Source organism: Mastacembelus armatus, chromosome 3 (genome assembly GCF_900324485.2).
Source record: "Mastacembelus armatus chromosome 3, fMasArm1.2, whole genome shotgun sequence".
In the NCBI taxonomy this organism is placed as follows: domain Eukaryota; kingdom Metazoa; phylum Chordata; class Actinopteri; order Synbranchiformes; family Mastacembelidae; genus Mastacembelus; species Mastacembelus armatus.
In genome coordinates, this window is record NC_046635.1 from 17,061,398 (window position 1) to 17,085,738 (window position 24,341).

The 24,341-nt window shown below is 42.2% G+C and overlaps 1 protein-coding gene across 1 annotated transcript in view; it reads right to left on the reverse strand.

Moving 5' to 3' along the window:
- Positions 1 to 22,060, reverse strand: part of kif26ba (kinesin family member 26Ba) — a 111,422-nt gene extending 89,362 nt beyond the window's left edge. Inside the window, exons 1-2 of the mRNA XM_026293072.1 lie at positions 22,001 to 22,060; positions 19,335 to 19,727 (exon numbers count right to left, since the gene is read on the reverse strand). Of these exons, the coding sequence (XP_026148857.1) occupies positions 19,335 to 19,727; positions 22,001 to 22,060 (453 nt within the window). The remainder of the gene's footprint in view (positions 1 to 19,334; positions 19,728 to 22,000) is intronic.
- Positions 22,061 to 24,341: the final 2,281 nt, after the last annotated feature.

A 24,341-nucleotide genomic window follows, 5' to 3' on the forward strand; every position in this document is an offset into this window, starting at 1 on the left:
CTGCCTTAATTGACTCAGGGGCCGACAATAATTTTTTAGACGCAAGATTGGCGCACCAACTAGGACTAACGCTCTGCCCCTTAGATGTTCCGGTTCGGGCGGACGCATTGGATGGGCGTTTATTAGCTCTCCCTGCTCCTCTCGGGCAACCATAAGGAGGAGGTCAATTTTAAAATAATCTCTTCACCAGTTTCTCCGCTTGTTTTAGTACATCCCTGGCTAGCTCTGCACAATCCCCAGATCGATTGGGCTCGGAGCAAGGTAACTCGGTGGAGTTCCTACTGCCATTCCACCTGTCTAGCTACTTACCTTAATTTAAGAAAATGATTCCATCTTTATTTGCATCTATGCCAAGTATAAACATAATGGAGGGCAGCTGCCTTAATCCTACTCCCTACCAAATTGATCATGTTGTTGACAGCGCTGTAACCTCACTGCGTGAAACGCTTGATTCTGTAGCCCCTCTGAAAAAGAAGTTAGTGATTCAGAGAAGACTAGCCCCATGGTATAATTTACATGTTCGTACCTTAAAGCAGGCATCACGAAGGCTGGAAAGGAAGTGGCGTTCCACAAACTTAGAGGAAATTTTTCTAGCCTGGAAAAACAGTCTACTAACATATAAAAAAGCTCTCCGTAAAGCCAGAACTGCATACTATTCATCACTAATAGAGGAAAATAAGAACAATCCCAGGTTTCTTTTCAGCACTGTAGCCAGGCTGACAAAAAGTCACAGCTCCGTTGAGCCCAGTGTTCCCTTAGCTCTCAGCAGTGATGAATTTATGAGTTTCTTTACAAATAAAATCACAACTATTAGAGATAAAATTCAGCAGATGCTTCCTATACCTGCAATAAATGAATCTTTTACTACAGTAGCTCTTGAATCATCTGTAGGACCTCAGTTATGTTTAGACTGCTTCTCTCCTATAGATCTCTCTGAATTTACATCAGTAGTTGCTTCATCGAAATCATCAACGTGTCTCTTGGACCCCATCCCGACTAGACTGCTTAAAGGCACCCTGCCATTAATGAACTCATCTTTATTGGACTTGGTAAATTTATCTCTAGTATCAGGCTACGTACCACAGGCCTTTAAGACTGCAGTAATCAAACCTTTACTCAAAAAGCCTAGTCTTGATCCAGGTGTCTTGGCTAATTACAGACCAATATCCAACCTGCCATTTATTTCTAAAATCCTAGAAAAAGCTGTTGCTAAGCAGCTATCAGACCACTTACACAGGAATGAACTATTTGAAGATTTCCAATCAGGATTTAGAGCACATCATAGTACAGAAACAGCACTGTTGAAAGTTACCAACGATCTTCTCTTAGCCTCAGATAATGGACTTGTTTCGATACTTGTCCTCCTAGACCTTAGTGCAGCATTCGACACCATTGACCACAACATCTTATTACAGAGACTGGAGCATGTGATTGGTATCAGAGGAACAGCGTTAAAGTGGTTCCAATCCTATTTATCGGACAGATTCCAGTTTGTTCATGTCCATGATGAACCTTCCACACGAACAAAAGTTAGTTATGGAGTTCCACAAGGTTCTGTGCTAGGACCGATTCTGTTCACCCTGTACATGCTTCCTTTAGGATATATCATTAGGAAGCACTCTATTAATTACCACTGCTATGCGGATGACACTCAGTTATATCTATCTATTAAACCTGTTAACACAAACCAGTTAACCAGACTTCAAGCCTGTCTAACTGACATAAAGGCTTGGATGACCAGTAACTTTTTACTTTTAAACTCGGAGAAAACAGAAGTCATTATATTTGGGCCTAAAAATCTCAGAAATAACTTTTCTAAAATTATAGCTACTCTAGATGGCATAGCCCTGGCCTCCAGCACTACTGTAAAAAACCTTGGAGTTATTTTTGACCAGGACATGTCCTTTAACTCACACATAAAACAAATTTCTAGAACTGCATTCTTTCACCTGCGCAACATTTCCAAAATTAGGAACATCCTGTCTCAAAATGATGCAGAAAAACTAGTCCATGCGTTTGTTTCCTCAAGGCTAGATTACTGTAACTCATTACTATCTGGATGTCCTAATATCTTAATAAAAAGCCTCCAATTAATCCAGAATGCCGCAGCCAGAGTCCTGACAGGAACTAGCAAGAGAGATCATATTTCTCCTATATTGGCTTCTCTTCATTGGCTCCCTGTAAAATATAGAATAGAATTTAAAATCCTTCTTCTCACATACAAATCCCTTCATAATCAAGCTCCTTCATACCTTAAAGACCTCATAGTACCATATTATCCCAATAGACCACTTCGCTCTCAGAGTGCAGGCCTACTTGTGGTTCCCAGAGTTCTCAAAAGCAGAATGGGAGGCAGAGCCTTTAGCTATCAAGCTCCTCTCCTGTGGAACCAGCTCTCAGCCTGGGTTCAGGAGGCAGACACTCTCTGTACTTTTAAGGCTAGACTTAAAACCTTCCTCTTTGACAAAGCATATAGTTAGGGCTGGCTTCAGGCAACCCTGAACCATCCCTTAGTTAGTTATGCTGCTATAGGCCTAGACTCCCCGAGGACCATTGGTGCACTGAGCTCCCCTACCCTACCCCCCCCCCCCCCCCCCTTCTCTCCCACCTCATGTATATTCCACCATTGAATGTTACTAACCTTGTGCTCTCTCTCTCCCCTAGTTTGTGCTCTCTCCCTCCCTCTCTCTCTCTCTCTCTCTGTACCTTCTGCAGGTGTCCCTGGTCCTGGAGCTGTTTATCGCTGATGTGCAGTTACTGGCCCCACCAACTTGCAGTGTCTATTTGTTGTTTATTGTTGCTGTTCTTTTCTCTCTGCTCTATCCACTCACCCCAACCGGTCGAGGCAGATGGCCGCCCAAACTGAGCCCGGTTCTGCTGGAGGTTTTTTTTCTTCCGTTAAAGGGAGTTTTTTCCTCTCCACTGTCGCCAAGTGCTTGCTCATAAGGGAATTGTTGGGTTTTTAGTTTTAGTTTTTGTAAAGTGCCTTGAGATGATTTGTATTGTGATTTGGCGCTATACAAATAAAATTGAATTGAATTGAATTGAAATTGAATTACCTCCTGCTGAACCCGCGAGCTCCTTATCTGGATCTCCCCCAGAGCTTTCTCATGTTCCCAAATGCTACCATGTCCTGGTGGGGGGTTTTAGCAAGGATAAGGCAGTTTCTCTTCCCCCACACCATCCCTACGATTGCGCCATCGACTTTCTCCCAGGTGCCTCTCTACCATCTACTGCACAGCCTGTCCCACCCTGAGAGAGAGTCGATGGAAAGATACATCAAGGAGTCCTTAGCATTTGGTCTTATTCAACCATCATCATCCCCACTCGGCTCTGGATTTTTTTTCGAACCGCTACCCCCTGCCGCTGCTCTCTTCAGCTTTTGAGGCCTTGCAGGGAGAGGCGGTCTTTACTAAGTTAGATCTATGAAACGCTTACCATCTGGTCCGATTTAGGAAGGGAAATGAGTGGAAAACCACTTTTAAGACCATATTAGGACATTTCGAGTATCTGGTTATCCTGGTCTAACCAATGCCCCAGTGGATTTTCAGGCCCTAATTAATGATGTGCTCAGGGATTTCCTTCACCAATTCGTCTTTGTGTACTTAGATGATATTCTGATTTTTTCATGCAATCAGGCAGAACACACCCATCATGTGCGCCTAGCTCTCCAGCGCCTTCTTGAAAATTGCCTTTTTATCAAGGCAGACAAGTGCGAGTTCCACCCTCCGGAAGTTGCCTTCCTTGGTTTTATTATTGATCCTGAGAAGATCAAAGCGGTGGTTGACCGGCCACGACCCAATAGCCGGCAGGGGCTCCAACGGTCTGAGGTGGACAATAAGATGCAGGCTATAACTTGGGATGTGGAAGTACAGGTTCGGGAGGTACAGGGTCAGAAACCTGACCTGGGAGGGGGTCCACTTAATTGTCTGTTTGTCCCAATCTCTGTGGGTTCGCAGGTTTTGCAGTGGGCCCACGGTTCCAGGGTCACTTGCCATCCGGGTGTTACGTGAATCTGCAACATCTTGATATGGCGGTTCTGGTGGCCTGCGATGGATGCCGATGTTCGGAGGTTCAGGGCAAGGTCTCTCATCGCCCGGCAACTGGACTACTTCATCCTCTGCTTGTACCATCTCGGCCTTGGTCTCACATCGCTTTGGATTTTGTTACTGGTCTGCCTCCCTCAGAAGGTAACACCACTATACTCACCATCATAAACCATTTTTCCAAGGCAGTACATTTTGTGCCTCTCCCCAAACTCCCTACAGCACTGAAAATGGCCAAACTCCTCACGGAGCATGTTTTCCAGCTTCACGGGATTCCCCATGACATAGTTTCAGACAGAGGAGCCCAGTTCACTTCAAGGGTTTGGCGGTCCTTCTGTAGAGTGCTGGAGGTCTTGGTGAGTTTGTCCTCTGGCTTCCATCCACAATCAAACGGGTGATGTGAACGAGCGAACCAGGAACTGGAGGCAGCTCTGCGCTGCAGCCCTCTGCCGGCTCAGAACAAATGTCTAGCAGACCGACGTCGGACCACAGTACCGGACTATCAGGTCGGCTAGTCGGTTTGCTTGTTGACCCGGAACTTGGAACCCGGCTCTTCTTACCCAGCATCTATAATAAACTCTGTGTTTTCTGGTATCTGCGTGTGGGTTCTCATCTCTTCAAACGCAGACACAGCATAACACCATTTTGTTGATAAGCTGGAAACATCAATGTTATAAAGATAGAGGGGATGCTGGTAGGGTGACATACAGTGGGTACGGAAAGTATTCAGACCCCTTTAAATTTTTCACTCTTTGTGTCATTGCAGCCATTTGCCAAAATCAAAAAAGTTCATTTTATTTCTCATTAATGTACACTCAGCACCCCATCTTGACAGAAAAAAACAGAAATGCAGAAATTTTTGCAAATTTATTAAAAAAGAAAAACTGAAATATCACATGGTCATAAGTATTCAGACCCTTTGCAGTGACACTCATATTTAACTCACATGCTGTCCATTTCTTCTGATCCTCCTTGAGATGGTTCTGCTCCTTCATTGGAGTCCAGCTGTGTTTAATTAAACTGATTGGACTTGATTAGGAAAGGCACACACCTGTCTATATAAGACCTTACAGCTCACAGTGCATGTCAGAGCAAATGAGAATCATGAGGTCGAAGGAACTGCCCAAGGAGCTCAGAAACAGAATTGTGGCAAGGCACAGATCTGGCCAAGGATACAAAAGAATTTCTGCAGCACTCAAGGTTCCTAAGAGCACAGTGGCCTCCATAATCCTAAAATGGAAAAAGTTTGGGACGACCAGAACTCTTCCTAGACTTGGCCGTCCAGCCAAACTGAGCAATTGTGGGAGAAGAGCCTTGGTGAGACAAGTAAAGAAGAACCCAAAGATCACTGTGGCTGAGCTCCAGAGATGCAGTAGGGAGATGGGAGAAAGTTCCACAAAGTCAACTATCACTGCAGCCCTCCACCAGTCGGGGCTTTATGGCAGAGTGGCCCGACGAAAGCCTCTCCTCAGTGCAAGACACATGAAAGCCTGCATAGAGTTTGCCAAAAACCACATGAAGGACTCCCAGACTATGAGGAATAAGATTCTCTGGTCTGATGAGACCAAGATTGAACTTTTTGGCCTTAATTCTAAGCGGCATGTGTGGAGAAAACCACACGTGTGTGGGTTCTCATCACCTGCCCAATACAATCCCTACAGTGAAACATGGTGGTGGGAGCATCATGTTGTGGGGGTGTTTTTCAGCTGCAGGGACAGGACAACTGGTTGCAATTGAAGGAAAGATGAATGCAGCCAAGTACAGAGATATCCTGGAAGAAAACCTCTTCCCGAGTGGTCAGGACCTCAGACTGGGCCGAAGGTTCACCTTTCAACAGGACAATGACCCTAAGCACACAGCTAAAATAACAAAGGAGTGGCTTCGGAACAACTCTGTGACCGTTCTTGACTGGCCCAGCCAGAGCCCTGACCTAAACCCTATTGAGCATCTCTGGAGAGACCTGAAAATGGCTGTCCACCAACGTTCACCATCCAACCTGACAGAACTGGAGAGGATCTGCAAGGAAGAATGGCAGAGGATCCCCAAATCCAGGTGTGAAAAACTTGTTGCATCATTCCCAAGAAGACTCATGGCTGTACTAGCTCAAAAGGGTGCTTCTACTCAATACTGAGCACAGGGTCTGAATACTTATGACCATGTGATATTTCAGTTTTTCTTTTTTAATAAATTTGCAAAAATTTCTACATTTCTGTTTTTTTTCTGTCAAGATGGGGTGCTGAGTGTACATTAATGAGAAATAAAATGAACTTTTTTGATTTTGGCAAATGGCTGCAATGACACAAAGAGTGAAAAATTTAAAGGGGTCTGAATACTTTCCGTACCCACTGTAGATGATAACCATTAGGAGAAAACTGGATTATATTTATGTCTATTAGTCAGTATGGTTTGACAAATGGGAAGAAAGAGAGCTTCGCAGACAACAATTCAACTACTAAATATGTGTTTGCTAAGTATCATTTTACTTTACTCAGATACTATAATACAAACAAGACAAGCACAGTGTTGTAGAATGAGCCCACATGTAATGCGTCACTTCCATCATAAACAGGTGATGAATTCTGCAGAATATAAAGACAAAAATAAGAGATTTACTTTTTAGAGTAATTTCATACATTTATAATACTGGAGGCCCATAAAAGCATTTTTAAAAACACTACTCTACTCTAATTACTAATTGATCTACACCTACTAAAGTGAAGTCTGCCATGGAGCTAGACTAGAAACTGCAGCTGAAATGTCACCTTTGTTCTCGTTTCACCTCCTGCCCTTTACAGTGCTCTGACACAATAGGCTCACAGTCCTGCTTAAAATACATGAACACACACATGCGCGCGCACACACACACACACACACACACACACACACACAATTCTCTTCCCATCCAATCTTTGGCATTTGCCAGGCTTTTAACCTATATAGGGAATATAGACACACACACACACACATTTTGCAGGCCAGCAGTGCTTTGCATCTAGAACAGGAATGTCATTACAGTACTTGTAAAACACGAAAAACCAACTGGTGAAGGCCTGACTCTAATTTTGACCCTATAATGTACTCTAGGGCTGATGCCATATAAAGCAATCACATACTGTCACACACTCATCTTTTCCTCCAGTTGTCTCTGTCCTCTCACTTTACTGTTTCACCGCATTCCATTATCTCTCTTTTCAGCATACAGTGTGTTTTATTGGAAGCAGTATATACACTATAGTATTGTAGGTATTGAAATACACAACCAAACAACAGCTGTACCATTAGAAAAGCCTTTAAATCTTGTTCACAAAATGACACCATTCCCAAGAACATAATAAAAGGAATCAGGCAGTTTTTATCCTAGTGGAAGTGTCGAATATTTTGTGATGAAATGTGTACATTTCTTGTAAATTTTCAAATTCTGTTTAAAATAAAAAATTTTTGTCAAGGATCATGAAGGCATTTTTAGAGTTTCTGTTGTAATGATATGTGTCAGAAGCTGAAACACCAGTATTTCTTAAAATGCAAGCACTGCATTCTAACACCGTTGCCACAGGCTGTATGTGCATACATGTGTATATTATGTCTGACTGTTTGACAATAAAAAAAATAATCCTTTGCCCTCTATATGCTGTTTCAAGCTTCTTTAATCTGCATTAAGAAGAATGATTTCTTCCATTCTTTATATTCACATCCAGACACCAACATTAGAACTAAATATATAAATACAACAAACCTCTCAGAACCACCTCACTCCATAAGCTTTCAATAAAGTAATTTTTATTGAATTTGTATGGATTTATTATTGTATTATAGAATCTAGGCTTTTTTGTATAGAAAAAGGGTTTTGTATTTAGGCATTACTTCCTACACAAAGCTACTAAATAAAAAATGGCATCACCATATAAATGTGTAGCCATCATTTCTTTTAAGCCCACATACACTGTAAACATGCCAACCCTAGGCCCAAGTCCACATTTAATTTGAAAGCTGACAACTTGTACACACACACACCTCTGAATGTCAGGAGGCCTTCCTAGTGTGACTTTCCAACAAAATGTGCTATATCTGACTGTGATAGCTTATGACAGTGTGTGGTGCATGTGTGTGAAGTCTGTTTGTGTGAGTGCATGTGCATGCTGTTGTGCAAGATATCAGATTATGACAGCCAGTTAACTAATGTTAGAACTATAGTTAGCAGGTCTTCAAATAAATCCTTCAGTGAGCAAGACTTCACAGTATCACAGGGTGCTAGAGCTGGCACCTGCTATTGGAACACTGGGACGTTTTCACTTTTTATCTTGGCTGTGGATGATGGAATCAAAACTTTTAAAATTCTGAAGGTAACACATAGGAAATAAAAATTGCCTGAACAGACACAGCATTTTTTTGCATAACCAACAGACGGAGAGACGATACATGTTAGGGAGACAGACAACTAACCATACACAACTTAAAATACATAAAATTCCTATCTAGAAGGCACACAAATGTGCCAAAAACACAGACAGGGGAAGACAGCTCCACAACTATTGTACAGTAGTCTCTGCTTTTTTCTCTATTACAGAGGTGGTGGAGATGCAGTTGCCATGGTAGCTACAGACCTTGTGGCAGCAGGTGCTGTTGCCACTTTCACCACAATCCAGCGACTGTTTTTGCAAATGCACATACAAAAGAAAGGGACAGTATCTCTTTATTATTTGTGTATATTTTTTTATAAGGAGCTCAGGTGCCATGGCGTGTGTATACCTGTATAATTGTGTGAGTATTTTTGCATGCTGTTATGCAGCATTGTGTTTAATGCAACCACAAGGGGGCACAATCCATTGTCTTCATGTGCCGGTCCCAAGTCCGGGTAAATGCAGAGGGTTGTGTCAGGAAGGGCAACCAACGTAAAATCTAAGCCAAATCAAGCGTGAATCACAAATATGACTTCCATACCGGAAATTGGATTACTGTTGGTCGAAGAAGGAGAGGAGAAAGGCATGTTCGTAGGCAAGGACAGAAGAGGAAGGGCAGCAGTGTAGGACTTAGAGTAGGGACTTTGAATGTAGGGAATGAAGGGAAAACTAGAGAGCTGGCTGATATGATGGAGAGAAGAAAGGTGGATATCTTGTGTATTCAGGAGACCAGGTGGAAAGGTAGCAAGGCTTAAAGATTAGGAGCAGGGTTCAAGCTGTTTTACCATGGTGTGAGTGGAAAGAAGAAAGGAGTAGGAGTTATCCTGAAGGAGGATTTTGCTAGGAATGTTCTGGAGGTGAAGAGAGTGTCAGATAGAGTGATGAGTCTGAAGCTGGAAGTTGAAGGTGTGATGTTGAATGTTGTCAATGGTTATGCCCCACAGGTAGGATGTGAGTTAGAAGAGAAGGAGAAATTGTGGAGAGAGATGGATGAGGTGATTCAGGGTATCCCTAATGGTGAGAGAGTGGTGATTGGGGTAGACTTCAACAGATGTTGGTGGGGGAAACAGAGGTGACGAGGAAGTGATGGGTAAGTTTGGTATGCAAGACAGGAATGCAGAAGGACAGATGGTTGTAGACTTTGCAAAAAGGATGGAAATGGCTGTAGTGAACACATTTTTCCAGAAAAGGGAGGAGGATAGAGTGACATATAACAGTGGAGGCAGGAGCACACAAGTTGATTACATCTTGTGCAGACGTTACAACCTGAAAGAGATCAGTAACTACAAAGTAGTGGTTGGGGAGGGTGTAGCCAGACAGCACAGGATGGTGGTGTGTAGGATGACTCTGGTGGTGAGGAAGATGAAGAGGACAAGGGCAGAGCAGAGGACCAAGTGGTGGAAGTTGAAAAAGGAAGAGTGCTGTGTGGTTTTCACGGAGGAGCTGAAACAGGCTCTGGGAGGTCAGGAGGTTCTTCCAGATGACTGGACAGCTACAGCTAAAGTGATCAGGGGGACAGGTAGAAGGGTACTTGGTGTGTCATCTGGAAAGAGGAAAGCAGATATGGAAACTTGGTGGTGGAATGAGGAAGTTCAGGAGTGGGTTAAGAGGAAAAGGTTAGCTAAGAAGAAGTGGGACACTGAGAGGACAGAAGAGAACAGACAGGAGTACAGGGAGATGCAGCATAAGGTGAAGGTAGAGGTGGCAAAGGCCAAACAAAGGGTGTATGAGGATTTGTATGATAGCTTGGACTCTAAGGAGGGAGAGGTGGATTTGTACAGGTTGGCGAGGCAGAGAGACAGAGATGGGAAGGATGTGCAGCAGGTTAGGGTGATCAAGGACAGGGATGGAATATTTTGAAGAGTTGATGAATGAGGAAAATGTTAGATAGCACAGAGTAGAAGAGGCAACTGTTGTGAAACAGGAAGTAGCAAAGATCAGTAAGGGTGAAGTGAGGAAGGCGTTGAAGAGGATGAAGAATGGAAAGGCAGTTGGTCCTGATGACATACCTGTGGAGGTATGGAAGTGTTCAGGAGAGGTGGCAGTAGAGTTTTTGACTGGGTTTAACAAGAACTTGGAGAGAGGATGAATGGAGGAGAAGTGTACTGGTGCCCATCTTTAAGAACAAGGGAGACATGAAGAGTTGTGGAAACTACAGAGGAATAAAGTTGATGAGTCACACAATGAAGTTATGGGAAAGAGTAGTGGAGTTTAGGCTGAGATCTGAAGTGAGCATTTGTGAGCAGCAGTATGGTTTCATGCCAAGAAAGAGTACCACAGATGCGATATTTGCTTTGAGAATGCTAATGAAGAAGTACAAAGAAGGCCAGAAGGAGCTGCATTGTGTCTTTGTAGATTTGGAAAAAGTGTATGACAGGGTGCAGAGAGAGGAGCTGTGGTTTTGTATGAGGAAGTCTGGAGTGGCAGAGAAGTAGAGTGGCAGAGAAGTATGTTCGAGTGGTGCAGGACATGTATGAGAGCTGTAAGCTGTAAGGTGAGGTGTGCTGTAGGGGTGACAGAGGAGTTCAAGGTGAAGGTGGGGCTGCAACAAGGATCGGCTTTGAGCCCCTTCTTCAAATCTCCATGGACCATGATGTTTGCAGATGGAATTGTAGTGAGAGCAGAGAGCAGGTGGAGGAAAATCTAGAGAGGTGGAGGTTTGCTCTGGAAAGGAGAGGAATGAAGGTTAGCCGCAGTAAAACAGAGTACATGTGTGTAAATGAGAGGGACTCAAGTAGAACAATGAGGTTACAGGGAGTAGAGGTGAAGAAGGTGGAGGATTTTAAGCACCTAGGGTCAACAGTCCAGAGCAACGGAGAGTGTGAAAAAGAAGTGAAGAGACGTGTGCAAGCAGGTTGGAACAAGTGGAGGAAAGTGTCAGGTGTGATATGTGACAAAAGAGTGTCAGGAAGAATGAAAGGAAAGGTGTACAAGACCAGCAATGTATCGGTGAGACCAGCAATGTTGTATGGTTTAGAGACAGTGGCACTGAGAAAAAGACAGGAGGCAGAGCTGAAGATGTTGAGGTTCTCTCTGGGACCGACGAGGATGGATAGGATCAGGAATGAGTACATCAGAGGGACCGCTCATGTTAGATGTTTTGGAGAAAAGGCCAGGGAAGCCAGATTGAGATGGTTTGGACATGTTCAGAGGAGGGACAGTGAATACATTGGTAAAAGGATGCTGAGGTTAGAGCTGCCAGGAAGGAGGCCTAGAGGAAGACCAAAGAGGAGGTTCTTCAATGTAGTGAAGGAGGACATGAGGATAGTTGGTGTGGGTTAGGAGGATATAGAGGATAGGGTTAAATGGAGGCAGATGATTCGATGTGGCAACCCCTGAAGGGAGCAGCCAAAAGGAAAAGATAAAGCTGCAGCAGTGTGTGTTTGAGTGTGTTTATTTGTGCATGTGATGTATATCCATGTACTTAATCTAATGTGTTTTGTATTAAATTCCCTAATTCATACACACTGACAAATTCAAAGGCATCATCTGCTCATAATTGGACATGGCAAAGCTTTTTGTGCTTTCTTTGGCTCTTAACAAAGGACACACACACACGCGCCTGCACACACACAGTGTGTTGACTGTGGCAGGCAACTGGCTAGGGTAGTTAGTCTAATTAAGTGTGTCCGCTCTGGGTCAGTGACTGTAATGACAATAATAGCACTATCAGGGAAAGCTGTCTTCTTTCTTTCCTCTAGCCAACCATATCCACTGTGTTCCCCATTCTCCTCTTCTTCACTCACTCTAAATTTTAATATTTGTTTCCCTCAATTTGTTTTGGTTCTCTAGAGCCTAATTTAGCCAAAAATGTGTGTGAGTTTGAAAGAAAGAAACCGAAAGACTGTGTTAGTGTGTCTATGATGCTTTTATTTTGTGTCTGCATGGCTATATCTGCAAGCATTCAAAATGAGAGTGGGGCAATCACAATAGATTGGAAGACTAAGAAAATGGTAAAAGATCTACAGATAATGGCCACTAGTTCATTTAACCAGTAGTGTATTTGACCATAACTGTCTGCATAACTATGTATGTTCTTTGAGGTGTAAATAAAATGCTGGACACAAGGATCTCAGCTGACGTTAATTTGTTTTTACAGGATCTAAAACATCACATTCATGTTAGTTCCACCTGATCCCCACAGAGCTCTAGTTTGAGATGCACAGACTGTGTTGATGACAGGAATAATAGGCCAAGTCACTGTTAAGTGTATCACTCATGCCATTGTGCATTATTTCACTGACAGTATACATCTCAACTAGACAATGGAACTAAAAATAAATCAGTCAAACTCTGCTATAGTTTTAGTTTTACAGACATGAATGCAGATTTGAGTTTAACACCAGTGAAAACACTACATGTTTTAAATATGGATATTTTTCTTGGCAACATCTTACTATTAGATAAAGTGAGCCACCTGATGATCACCTATATTTGCTGTCCCATAATAATATGCTCAGAGTAAATAATTACATTTTTCCTTAATGACTCTTTTTTTTTTACAATATTTTTCTCTGTATTCTCAACATTGAGGTGTCCACACAGGCTATGTTTTTCATAGAACTGTTGAAATATATTACATTTGGATTGCACAGGTTTTTTGGTATTTTAGGTCACTTGATGTATGTGCCAATCCTTATATGCCACACTGATTATTTGTTTTGTAGTTTGGTATGTTTTTTATTATAAATACCTACATTTTTCAACCACTTAAATATTTACTTACATTTTTTGTATTGGATTAATTAATTATTGGATTGAAAATGCAAAGATGGGGTTTATGAATGTGCTAGGGGATGGTCAAATTGACATAAACTGAGCAAGAAGCTCTTCAGTTTAGCCTGCATCAGCACCCCTCCCTCACTCACACTCACACTCACACACACACACACACACACACACACACACACACAGGTCGCCTCTTTAATGTGATGTCTTTCACACCTGAAAGGCACCAGGAGGACATTGCTAGTCTCTTACAAATACACATTCATGTACATTAGCTATCACACTAACTACAGTATATATATATTTCTTGCTTATCTCTTGCCTAAAACACACAGATGTTATTATTCACATGAACTACATACATTTTCACCCTCTATGAGCCCCTCACCACCACACACACAGCTATGAGGAGCGCATTAGCACTGATGAAGATATGTATGCAACTCACATCTGTCACATCTTGCTGCCGTGGCAACACCAGCTGCCGTGGTTACCGAAGGCCACCTTGTGTAGTGTTATGAGATTTGGTTTTTACAGAATAGCTAGCTACCTGTGTGCAAGAATAGGCTCATTTAAGGACAGAATGACATGATCTGATCAGTAGACTAATTTTAGATAAATTACTGGTTTAAAGAGAAAATGACCTAGTCGCTCAAATCGGTAAAACTGATTATATTTACAAGCATATTAACTCTACTTATTTTCAGGGGTTAAACGCACCTGAAGCTCTAAATCTCAATCTTTAGTTCACGTAATGATCAGATGTGCTGCTAGCTGATGTGGAGCTTTTTGATTATGCAGGCAATTAAAAGGATGGGGTTGAAATGATGTGGGTGTTGTGCAAGGTTTGGAGAATAACTGATTCTGTCAGATATATTGAAAATCATCAGGATGTAGCTTGTGATTATAGATAAGTGTTGCACATTGTACCATCCACCAGTGTTACCTTTTACACTGGAAGTTATTTGGGCTGCTTTTCATTATTCATTAATCTTTCATTTATTTTTCAATTGATCAGTGTATTGTTTGGTCTACTCTTAAATGTCAGAAAATAAAAAATGCTATCTTAAGATCTGATAAGTCTTCATATTGACTGGTTATCCAAAATAGTCCAAAGGCAATAAATTTACAATGATATAAAACAATAAATACCAACAAATTCTTCCATTTAGGACAATAGAATAAGAAAATGCTACATTTTTGGGTTATGAATGACAAATAATTTATCAATGATCAATTCCATTTCTGTGAAATGATTTAATATGATTGACTGAATTATTACATGTGATCAATTTTAATCAACATTTACAAGTCATACAGATTATAACATATTTTAACAGCACTACTAAGCTTGCATGTCAACAGCTCCATCTCCATCCACTGATGAAGACCATGTGACCATGTCAGAGGAAAAGTGGCACGTAGACCAATCCACCAATTATTTCAGCACTAGTCAAAAAAACGCTACGCTTTTAACAAAAGGAATATTACAGGAACTACGTCTAGCACATATACTTGTAATTAGCTTTTTCTTAAAGGTAAAATACCAGCACACAAAACTAAGTAATGCTAACACTCTGTAGTCTGCAACTTTTCCAGACACAGATGTTTAAGAATGTCACTCAAGACCTTTCCAAGCTCTGATGGTCAAATACACAGAATTACCACACCATTGCTTCAGTAATAACATTTAGAGCCGGATCAGGTTAGTGTGATGTTTTCTGGATACAAGGACAAAACTCACTGTGTTATTTGTTAATACTGAGTATGTTTAACAATATTGCAGTCATCAGGGCGAGAAAAACAAAAAGTCATATGTATTAACGTTAGTAAAGGTGTTGCAGTTTGATACTACAACTGTTTAAATTAATGAAATTAAATGGAGTGTAGATCTAACACAGGGGTGGGCAATCCATGTTCCACAAGGGCCACTTCCCTGCTTGTTTTCCAACTGTCCCTTACCAATGCTGATTACCTGGATCAGGTATGTTCAGCCAATCACAAGCTGGAACATACCATCTCAGATGAGGGTGGAAGTGGGGGAAGACAAAATTAATTGGTACCTTCCAGCTTCTGATTGACAGAATACACATGACCCAGGTAATCAGCATTGGTAAGGCAGGGAAAGCTGGAAAACAAGCAGGGCTGTGGCCCTCAGTACCCACCTCTGGTCTAACGATTCTTGCCCCATTTACATAGTTCACCTAACAAGCCTATTTAGGCCAGGGGTGGAGTGAAACCAACCTTAATGATAAATTTGAGATACCATACAAGCTTTCCCTCAGACTAATGAAGCTGCTTGGATGAGTAGTGAAATATTTCGAAATAAAAACTAGTAGTCCAGTTGCCATGACTCAACCTCTCGATAACTTCACCTGGAAGACTTCTTCACAGTCAAATGGAGGAAGTTTGGCAGAACCAGGACTCTTCCAAGAGCTGGTCGCCTGGCCAAACTGAGTAAGCCGATGGTCACTGTGACCGAGCTCCAAAGAGCTTATGTGGAGATGGAACAAAGTTCCAGAAGGACAACCATCACTGCAGCCCTCCACTGATCTGGGTTTTATGGCAGAGTGGCTAGACGGAAGCCTCTCCTCAGTGCAAAACACATGAAAGCCTGCTTGGTGTTAGCAAAAAAGCACCAAAGGATTCAGGCTGTGAGGAACAAGATTCTCTGGTTTGATGAAACCAAGACTGAACTGTTCTAAATGTTATGTCTGAAGGACACCAGGCACCTCTCATCAGCTGCCCAATACCATCCCAACAGTGAAGCATGATCATGGCAGCATCATGCTGTGGGGGGGGGGTTTGGCAACAGGGACTGGGAGACTGGTCAGGGTTGAGGAAAAGCTGAATGGAGCAAAGTACAAAGATATCCTCAATGAAAACTTGTTCCTCAGGACTCAGGACCTCAGACTGGGCCGAAGGTTTATCTTCCAACATGACAATGGCTCTAAGCACACAGTCAAGACAACACAGTGAATGTCCTAGAGTGGTCCAGCCAGAGCCCTGACTTGAACCCTGTCGAACATCTGTGGAGAGGTTAAAATACTTTCTGAATGCACTGTACATCCAGAAAATCCTCCAAAAACAGTATTCCATACCCCATAGTCTATGGCATGTTAAAATTTGCAACAAAGTCAATTGAAAGTAATCTCAGTAAATCTCAAGTTGCAATTAAAGGAGTGAATATATTCACACACACAGATGACCCAGTTTCCTTAGCTGAACTGGACCAACCAAGAACAGCTTACCCTGCATTCATTTGAGATTTGGGCATGCATATAAGGAATGAATACACATACACAGACAGACACACAGATATACACACCAGTAGAGCAAGGACACAGGGTTTAAATGAATACAGCTGTGTAGCCAGATGTGCTTTGGTGTCCTGTTGCTACAAGTGTGCGGGTATTTTGCATGTGTGTGCATGTAAACCTGAAAACCCACTCTGCTCATCCTAATACCTAAACAGCACATGTTTTCCCTTGCATACCCTCCCATACTGACCCAACTGGAATTGGAAAGTGTCTGTTTTCCTTTATGTCTGATATCAATATAGGAAGGTCAACCTTCAGCCTCTTCAACCCTTAACTATGCTGTCTGCTCAACAAACCCCTAGTGATGAAGTGGACCCACTAGGGTGCAGACTACTAATGAATGAGTAAATGAAAAATTAGGACATACAGTATAACGGACAACAAAGAATCATTATTAATTTTACGGTGATGACAAAGAGGTTTAAGATTAGAGTAAGTTTCCAGGAAACTAATGGAAGTCAATGTAAAGTCTCTGTGAGGAATGGCAACAAATGTGTGTGTTTATGCATCCACATAACCAACCAAATGAATACTCTATCACAGATACACACACACACACCAAACTGCAATACATCCAAACAGTCAAATATTCAGTGGTAAGTGTCATGACTCCCCTTTGGGACTTCCTGCCAGAGGACTCTTGTTTTGTAATGTCTTCCTGTTTTCCCCCGTTCGGGTCTCTGGCAGCTTTGTGTAATTATGTTCATGAGTTTCACCTGTCCCCGTTATGTTCACCTGTGTTTTGATTACCTTTTGTGTTCCCCTATTTATACCTCCCTTGTTCCTGTGTTCCTCGCTGGATCATTGCAGTGAATGCTCTGAACTGAGTAAGTTTAGTTCACCGTAACTGTGTGTGTATCTTGGATCTGCCCTTGCCTACCTGCCCGCCGTGTGGCGGAGAACTTTTGGTTTCCCTGCCTGAGCTGGAATTAAAGCCTTTTGTTGTCCTGCACCTGGGTCCTCTCCTCCTTCACACCACACGACCCGCAACTCGTGACAGTAAGACAGGCAACGGTCATCATTTGCATAGTGTGCGTGTGTGCGTGTGTGCGTGTGTGCGCGTGTGTGCGTGTGTGCGTGTGTGTGTGTGTGTGTGTGTGTGTGTGTGTGTGTGCATTTGTGCATTTGTGTCTGGGGCTAGCACAGGTCAAGCATGACTTATCATGTATTCCTATCCAGACAAAAAGAGGTCTAGATGGTTCACTGGTATGAGTATGAATGTGTATGCTGTGGGGTATATTGGTTGGTGGATGTGTGTTTTTATTCTAGCTGTGAGGGGTCACATATGTCCAAGTGTCCTTTAGAAATAACATGCAGTCTCCTGCTGACAGCACAACAGCAGGGACATACACACAAAGCTGAACTGCTCCTCTGGCACATTTGCTGAAGGAGCATGATTATTAGGTCACATTGCTTCATAAGAGACATGAGTTCAGCTTTTCCCTGACACAACACACCTGTATGGGTGAGTCCACTGCTCTGGGGAAGAAGCCACAATGTAATAAGAAAAAACAGCCTAGAAATCCTGAGTGATTAAAATTATTTTTCAATTTTATAATACAGACCCTAGAGGTGCAAGAAAACAAACCCTTAGTGATAAGGTGGAGCTGTTCATTTACCAAGAGCAGAGAATAATGGCAGTGATGGCTCTTCAACGAAAAGTATTTGTGTTTATTGCATATGCAAGAGTGTTGGATGACTGTTCAGGCAACCATTTATTAAAACCAGAGGCTTGCTTAATGTCAGAGAAATGGATATGTTGTATGTTGTAAAAAAAAGATTTAACAGGGCAGTGCATCTCAATTTGTTGCTCAGGACTCACCTACTCCCCTTCTGTCTCTCTACAGTAAGGATCATGTCCCACTGTAGTTTTATATCAGACTCTCTCGCACTGGCTGCACTTTACTAGCCCCACAGAGCATAATTCATGTTTATTTGTTACCAATTAACTCAAAGTCTGATGTGTGATATGTGTATTTATAACTGATACCCAGTGACCTGCAGAACAACAACCTTGAATCCAGAGGTAACATCTTAAAAATTATGCTGAGTCAAATGCCCTGCCAGAAAGGCCAGTATGTTTTTCTTCATGCTTTCTATGTGCATACCCTAATTTAGTCAGCCAACCTAATAACAGTGTCCTTATTTTTTCCTTTATGTCCTTATTTTTTCCCTAGTATAGAAAAAAAGAAAGATGGTTTAAGTACATTATGATAAATTTGTAGAGTACATGATTTGAGCCTCTATTAATCATGGCGCAACAGTCTGGGGCTCACAGTCTACCTGGTGGGGATCACTGTACTAATGGAAGATGGAAGAAATCACTTGTCAAAAAATTAGAAAGAGGCAGCAATGCACATTGATTAATCCCTTTTCTCAGTAATCCATCATGCAAATTCCCTCAGAAGGAGAAAAGTGAATTTGTCAGTTTTGTGAATATAATCAATCCGATGAAACAGAAAACTCCAAGAATCAAAACATAATTTTTTTGTTTTTAGCAAACGGTCAGCAATTGATTAGATACAAAAATGATCTCATATCCCTAAGGCTGTCTGGCTTATGCTCCTTTCAGAGCTGGTCAACTAACAGCTGGAAAATTACATGATCCATGTGATTTATGAGAACAATAACTCCATCTACACAGCAACACCATAAGCAAGTGAAGGATTAGAGGCCCCGTCTTTCTTGAACAACCAAGTTAATAAGTGTCACTGTCCACATGCCACAATTAATAATGGAACACATTAGTTTTGGAGGACATGCTACTGCAACCCACTCAACCAACTCACCACTGGATGACACAATAGGTCACATACTTATATAGTGAGGCAAACAGTTTTTACCTTGCTGGAGTAAGGTCCAGGGATGAGCAGTTTCAGTGCTTGTCTTTTCAGCTCTGTCAGCCTAGAATTGCAGTTCTCACACCATATTCCCCTTTCACTACCAGGTGAACTTCCACTGCCTGAGGCCGGTGAGCCAGTACCAAAACCTGGTGAGCCACCTAAAGAGCCAGGCGACCCTGTCCCAATCCCTGGAGAAATGGTCCCTGGTGATCCAGAGAAGGACCCTGGTGAAGAGATTCCTGAGCCTGGAGATGGGGTGCCTGTAGAGCTTGGCATGGAGCCTGCACCCTCTGGGGTAGGGCGTGTGCTGGACCGGGTGGTTTCCTCATAGGTCTTGCGGTACCATGTGTCAGGGAAAAAGGAGGCAGATTTGGTTGGTGAAGTGTCAGGCATCTGTGAAGATAACATTAATGGTATTATTAATGTTGTTTGCATCCGTGCTTTTCTGGTATGGCAGGTCAAATGTTCACCATGACATAAGATGTGTGTCTGAGTCAGGTTCCACCCTAATAAAATCATAAGCAAATCGGGGCATATGGCTTATATCCTGCAAGTTAATAGTCAAGCTATAAGCATTTTTTTTGTAAAAGTGTTCACTAACAATAATAACTATAAGATGTATATATGTTCACTATACCCACTATAGCTATAATCAGGAAGCTACCTATTTTGTTGTATTCAACAAATTATCTAGTGTTTTGGGGTCTGTTGAACATATCTGAAATTCATGAGAGAGAGCCTCAAAAACACACATCACTTTACTATGTGTGCCTAAACAGACAGTCAATGGGTAGGCAGGTAGTCTAAATTAATAAACAGTGTGAAACTGTGATGGTGGTACAACCCATATTGAGGCAGTCAACATTTTGGATGCTTCCTTTACCAAATAAATAACATCAAGTTAGAGTCTGTTTGTAGACCTATTTTTCCCTGCTCAGATTGAAATGGGAACTTCAAATGAACCACAAAAAGTTGCAAATTATGGCTGGATAAATCCAGTCTGAGAGGAGACACCCATTGAAGTGGTGGTGGTGGCTGGAGAGGTTGTGTACTACAGTTACAGTAATTTTCTCACAAGTGCTATAAAAAGGTAGTAATGAGTAGACTGATATTCATGCCAAGAAAGAGTACCACAGATGCAATATTTGCTTTGAGAATGCTGATGGAGAAGTACAAAGAAGGCCAGAAGGAGCTGCATTGTGCCTTTGTAGATTTGGAAAAAGTGTATGACAGGATTCTGAGAGAGGAGCTCTGGTTTTGTATGAGGAAGTCTGGAGTGGCAGAGAAGTATGTTCGAGTGGTGCAGGACATGTATAAGAGCTGTAAGACAGTGGTGAGGTGTTGCTGTATGGGTGACAGAGGAGTTCAAGGTGGAGGTGGGACTGCAACAAGGATCGGCTTTGAGCCCCTTCTGGTTTGCTGACAGATGAGGTTAGACAGGAATCTCCATGGACCATGATGGTTGCAGATGACATTGTCATCTGTAGTGAGAGCAGAGAGCAGGTGGAGGAATATCTAGAGAGGTGGAGGTTTCCTCTGGAAAGGAGAGGAATGAAGGTTAGCTGCAGTAAAACAGAGTACATGTGTGTAAATGAGAGGGACTCAAGTAGAACAATGAGGTTACAGGGAGTAGAGGTGAAGAAGGTGGTGGATTTTAAGTACCTAGGGTCAACAGTCCAGAGCAACGGAGAGTGTGGAAAACAGGTGAAGAGACGTGTGCAAGCAGGTTGGAACGAGTGGAGGAATGTGTTAGGTGTGATATGTGACAAAAGAGTGTCAGCAAGAATAAAAGGAAAGGTGTACAAGACAGTGGTGAGACCAGCAATGTTGTATGGTTTAGAGACAGTGGCACTGAGAAAAAGACAGGAGGCAGAGCTGGAGGTAGCAGAGCTGAAGATGTTGAGGTTCTCTCTGGGAGGGACGAGGATGGATAGGATCAGGAATGAGGACATCAGAGGGACAGCTCAAGTTAGATGTTTTGGAGAAAAAGCCAGGGAAGCCAGATTGAGATGGTTTGGACATGTTCAGAGGAGGGACAGTGAATACATTGGTAAAAGGATGCTGAGGTTAGAGCTGCCAGGAAGGAGGCCTAGAGGAAGACCAAAGAGGAGGTTCTTGGATGTAGTGAAGGACGACATGAGGGTAGTTGGTGTGGGTGAGGAGAATACAGAGGATAGGGTTAAATGGAGGCAGAAGATTCGCTGTGGCAACCCCTGAAGGGAGCAGCCGAAAGGAAAAGAAGAAGAATGAGTAGACTGATAGGTGGGATTGTTCAAAGTGAAGAGTTGATTATATTGTGCTGTGTAATAGATCAGTGCTAATTAGGCTGTAGACAGTATGCAATGGCACAGGTGTAACACCTGATTTAGCTGCTTGGCCCTCAGTTAGTGATAATTAAGGAATTAAAAATTCCATGCCACTGTTGTGACACCATGAGCAATGATTTTTGCGAAAATTGATCTTCACAAAGCAAGCACCAGTATGAACACAAATCTAATGAGAGCTTTCGTCATTTTCATACTGTGCTCAAAAATATGTGCAAACCAGTGAAAAAAATAATCTGAATGGGTGGACATGACGCACTGAATGGATTCTAAGTTTTGTGTCTATAATGCATATAGATAACAGAGGTTTCAAACCATTGGCTACAGAAATGAATACCCTACCCCATATTTTCTGCTCCGACTGCTCACAGACCTCTCCTTGGTCCCCGACAGTGAAGTCATGGTGGTAAGCTGATGGGGGAGGAGGAGAGGAGATAAAACCTCTGCATTCAAAAAGAGACCACTTGATCGATTTCAATTAACTGCACGCCCCTGCAGTTTACTCCTCACAGTCTGGAGGCAACCTCACGCCACTTCCAAATGCAGCATGAGGAAATCGGTTACATTCCTCTCGACAACAAACAAGAAAAAATCCTAAACGGCTTTGGTTTCTCTTTCCACGACTTTCTGTTTCTAAAGAAAACCCTCGAAAGAATTCTAAAAACAAGACCGAGAATTCCCATAGATTGTGCGAGGAAGCAGACCGCTCCCCACCATCAGAGTCTGCTGTGCGCTCGCTGAGGCTGTGTGCTCAACAGCGCTCCGGACTGGCACCGTACTCAGCCTTGCATCCCTCCATCAGCTACGCGGTTCAGGCTGCCCAGTTCAACAAAACCCATGCGGTGCAATGTTGACTGTTGACTTCCCTTAGCACAACACCCTGCTAAGGACAGCAGTGGACTGAAGAGACAGGAGAGAGGCGCACATCTGGATGAGGGCGGGGCGTCCCTTCTCCTCACCAACCACATCCAGAGGTTCTAGCTGAGTGACAGGTGGATTTGTTGGATGGAGATTTGTAACATTATATTAATGACCGGTTGTAGCTTTAGAATGCAACAGTAAACTGAATGAATAAAATGAGAAAAACCCAAACAACTGAAACATGGTGGTTGCTCTGAGGAAGACTAGGACTCAGACATCCTAAAAATACTGGCTGTGGCCCTGGCACTACTTTTAAGGAAAGGGCCTTTAGAAATGGAGGAATTTTTAAAAGTGAACAAAAGAAACATGTTGCATTCTCTGTCAATTAAAATCTCAGCCAACAGCTGGCTGGTCCTTCATAAAGTAAGTGAAAAAGGTGTTCTAAGTCAGTATACTAGCCTAAGCATAAAAGACCAAGATCTAAGCCTCTAAAAAAGGAATACAAAAGCTGTTAATCGTTCTGCATTATCTTCTAATGTCTTCTTGTAATGGAAGAGGCAGTTCTAGATGAATTCACTGGGGTCTGAGGAATCATTGCAGTGTGATAGCGAGCAGTTCTGAGCAATCACACAGTGCCCTCTGCTGTTGTTGTAAAGTCATTGCTGGAAATATACAGGCACCTACATAAACATGCTCTTAACATGCTATTTTCAGATATTCATCTTCATAGAGTTGTGTACTGTTGAGTTTTGCAGTACTAAGCACGCTGCTAAGCACGCAGCACGCTGATATTGTATCAAATATAAAAAGGTGCCACAAAATTGTTACTTACACAGAATGCAGTAGGTGCTACATTTTAGGGTAGCTGTGCTTATTTATACTGATAGGCATTTTTCAGATGATATTTTTACGTACACATAGTACAATTAATGATGGTTGGATCATCTTCAGCTTTTTCCATTTTAGGTCCTTTTATCATGGTGGTTATCCATACACTGTGAAGACATCATGTCAAGGGACACTTGAACAGAGCTGAGCAATCAGTAATGTCTGGTCAATGAGGTCAGTACTGATTAAGGGGTCATAGTGTAAGGGTCAGCTGCTAGGATATTGTTTAAAAATGTAGACCGCAGCCAATATCAGGCTTAAAGGTTATGTTCAGGTGCAATAGAACAATTTCAACTTCAGCTCGACAAGTTAAAATGGAGGAAATGACGCTCAGTTTAGTTAATTTGCAGAGACAAAAGCAGGGCCACCTAACACTAGCTACATCTGAAACTTGGGGAAAGGGAAAAGAAATACAAAAAGCATTGGATGAGAAGAAAATTTTGTGGAGCTACAGGAAACAATTACTACAGCTAATTTCAGAGTTACAGATGTATCAAAAAGTCTGAACAATAAACTAGGAATTGCATTAAATATTCCTGAATTCAAAGTCACAATTAGTTAGTGATGGGTTGTATGTTTTTTGGTGTCTGACTCCTTCTGCATACTTTGTGCTAGATAGACTGTTCAACCATGAAAATATTCAGCTTTTTAAGGACATTTCTGCTTGTGTTCAGCTTTTTGATATCTTTTATACTTTTTTAACTATGCTTTTTTCAAAAAATGTTTTCCCATTGAAATGAATGGAGAGAATGTTCAAATCCTCTTCAACTTTGTCCATTTTAAGTTTTAACTACTTTAGCATAATTTCAGCTAGAAACATTGGTTTAAAATTAAACCAAAGAAATGCTAACATGAGCTTACCATGGACCGTGGCTACTAGCATACAGCTTAAGGCACCAACCAGGGCCATTTTAAATGTTAGCCATGTTGTCTC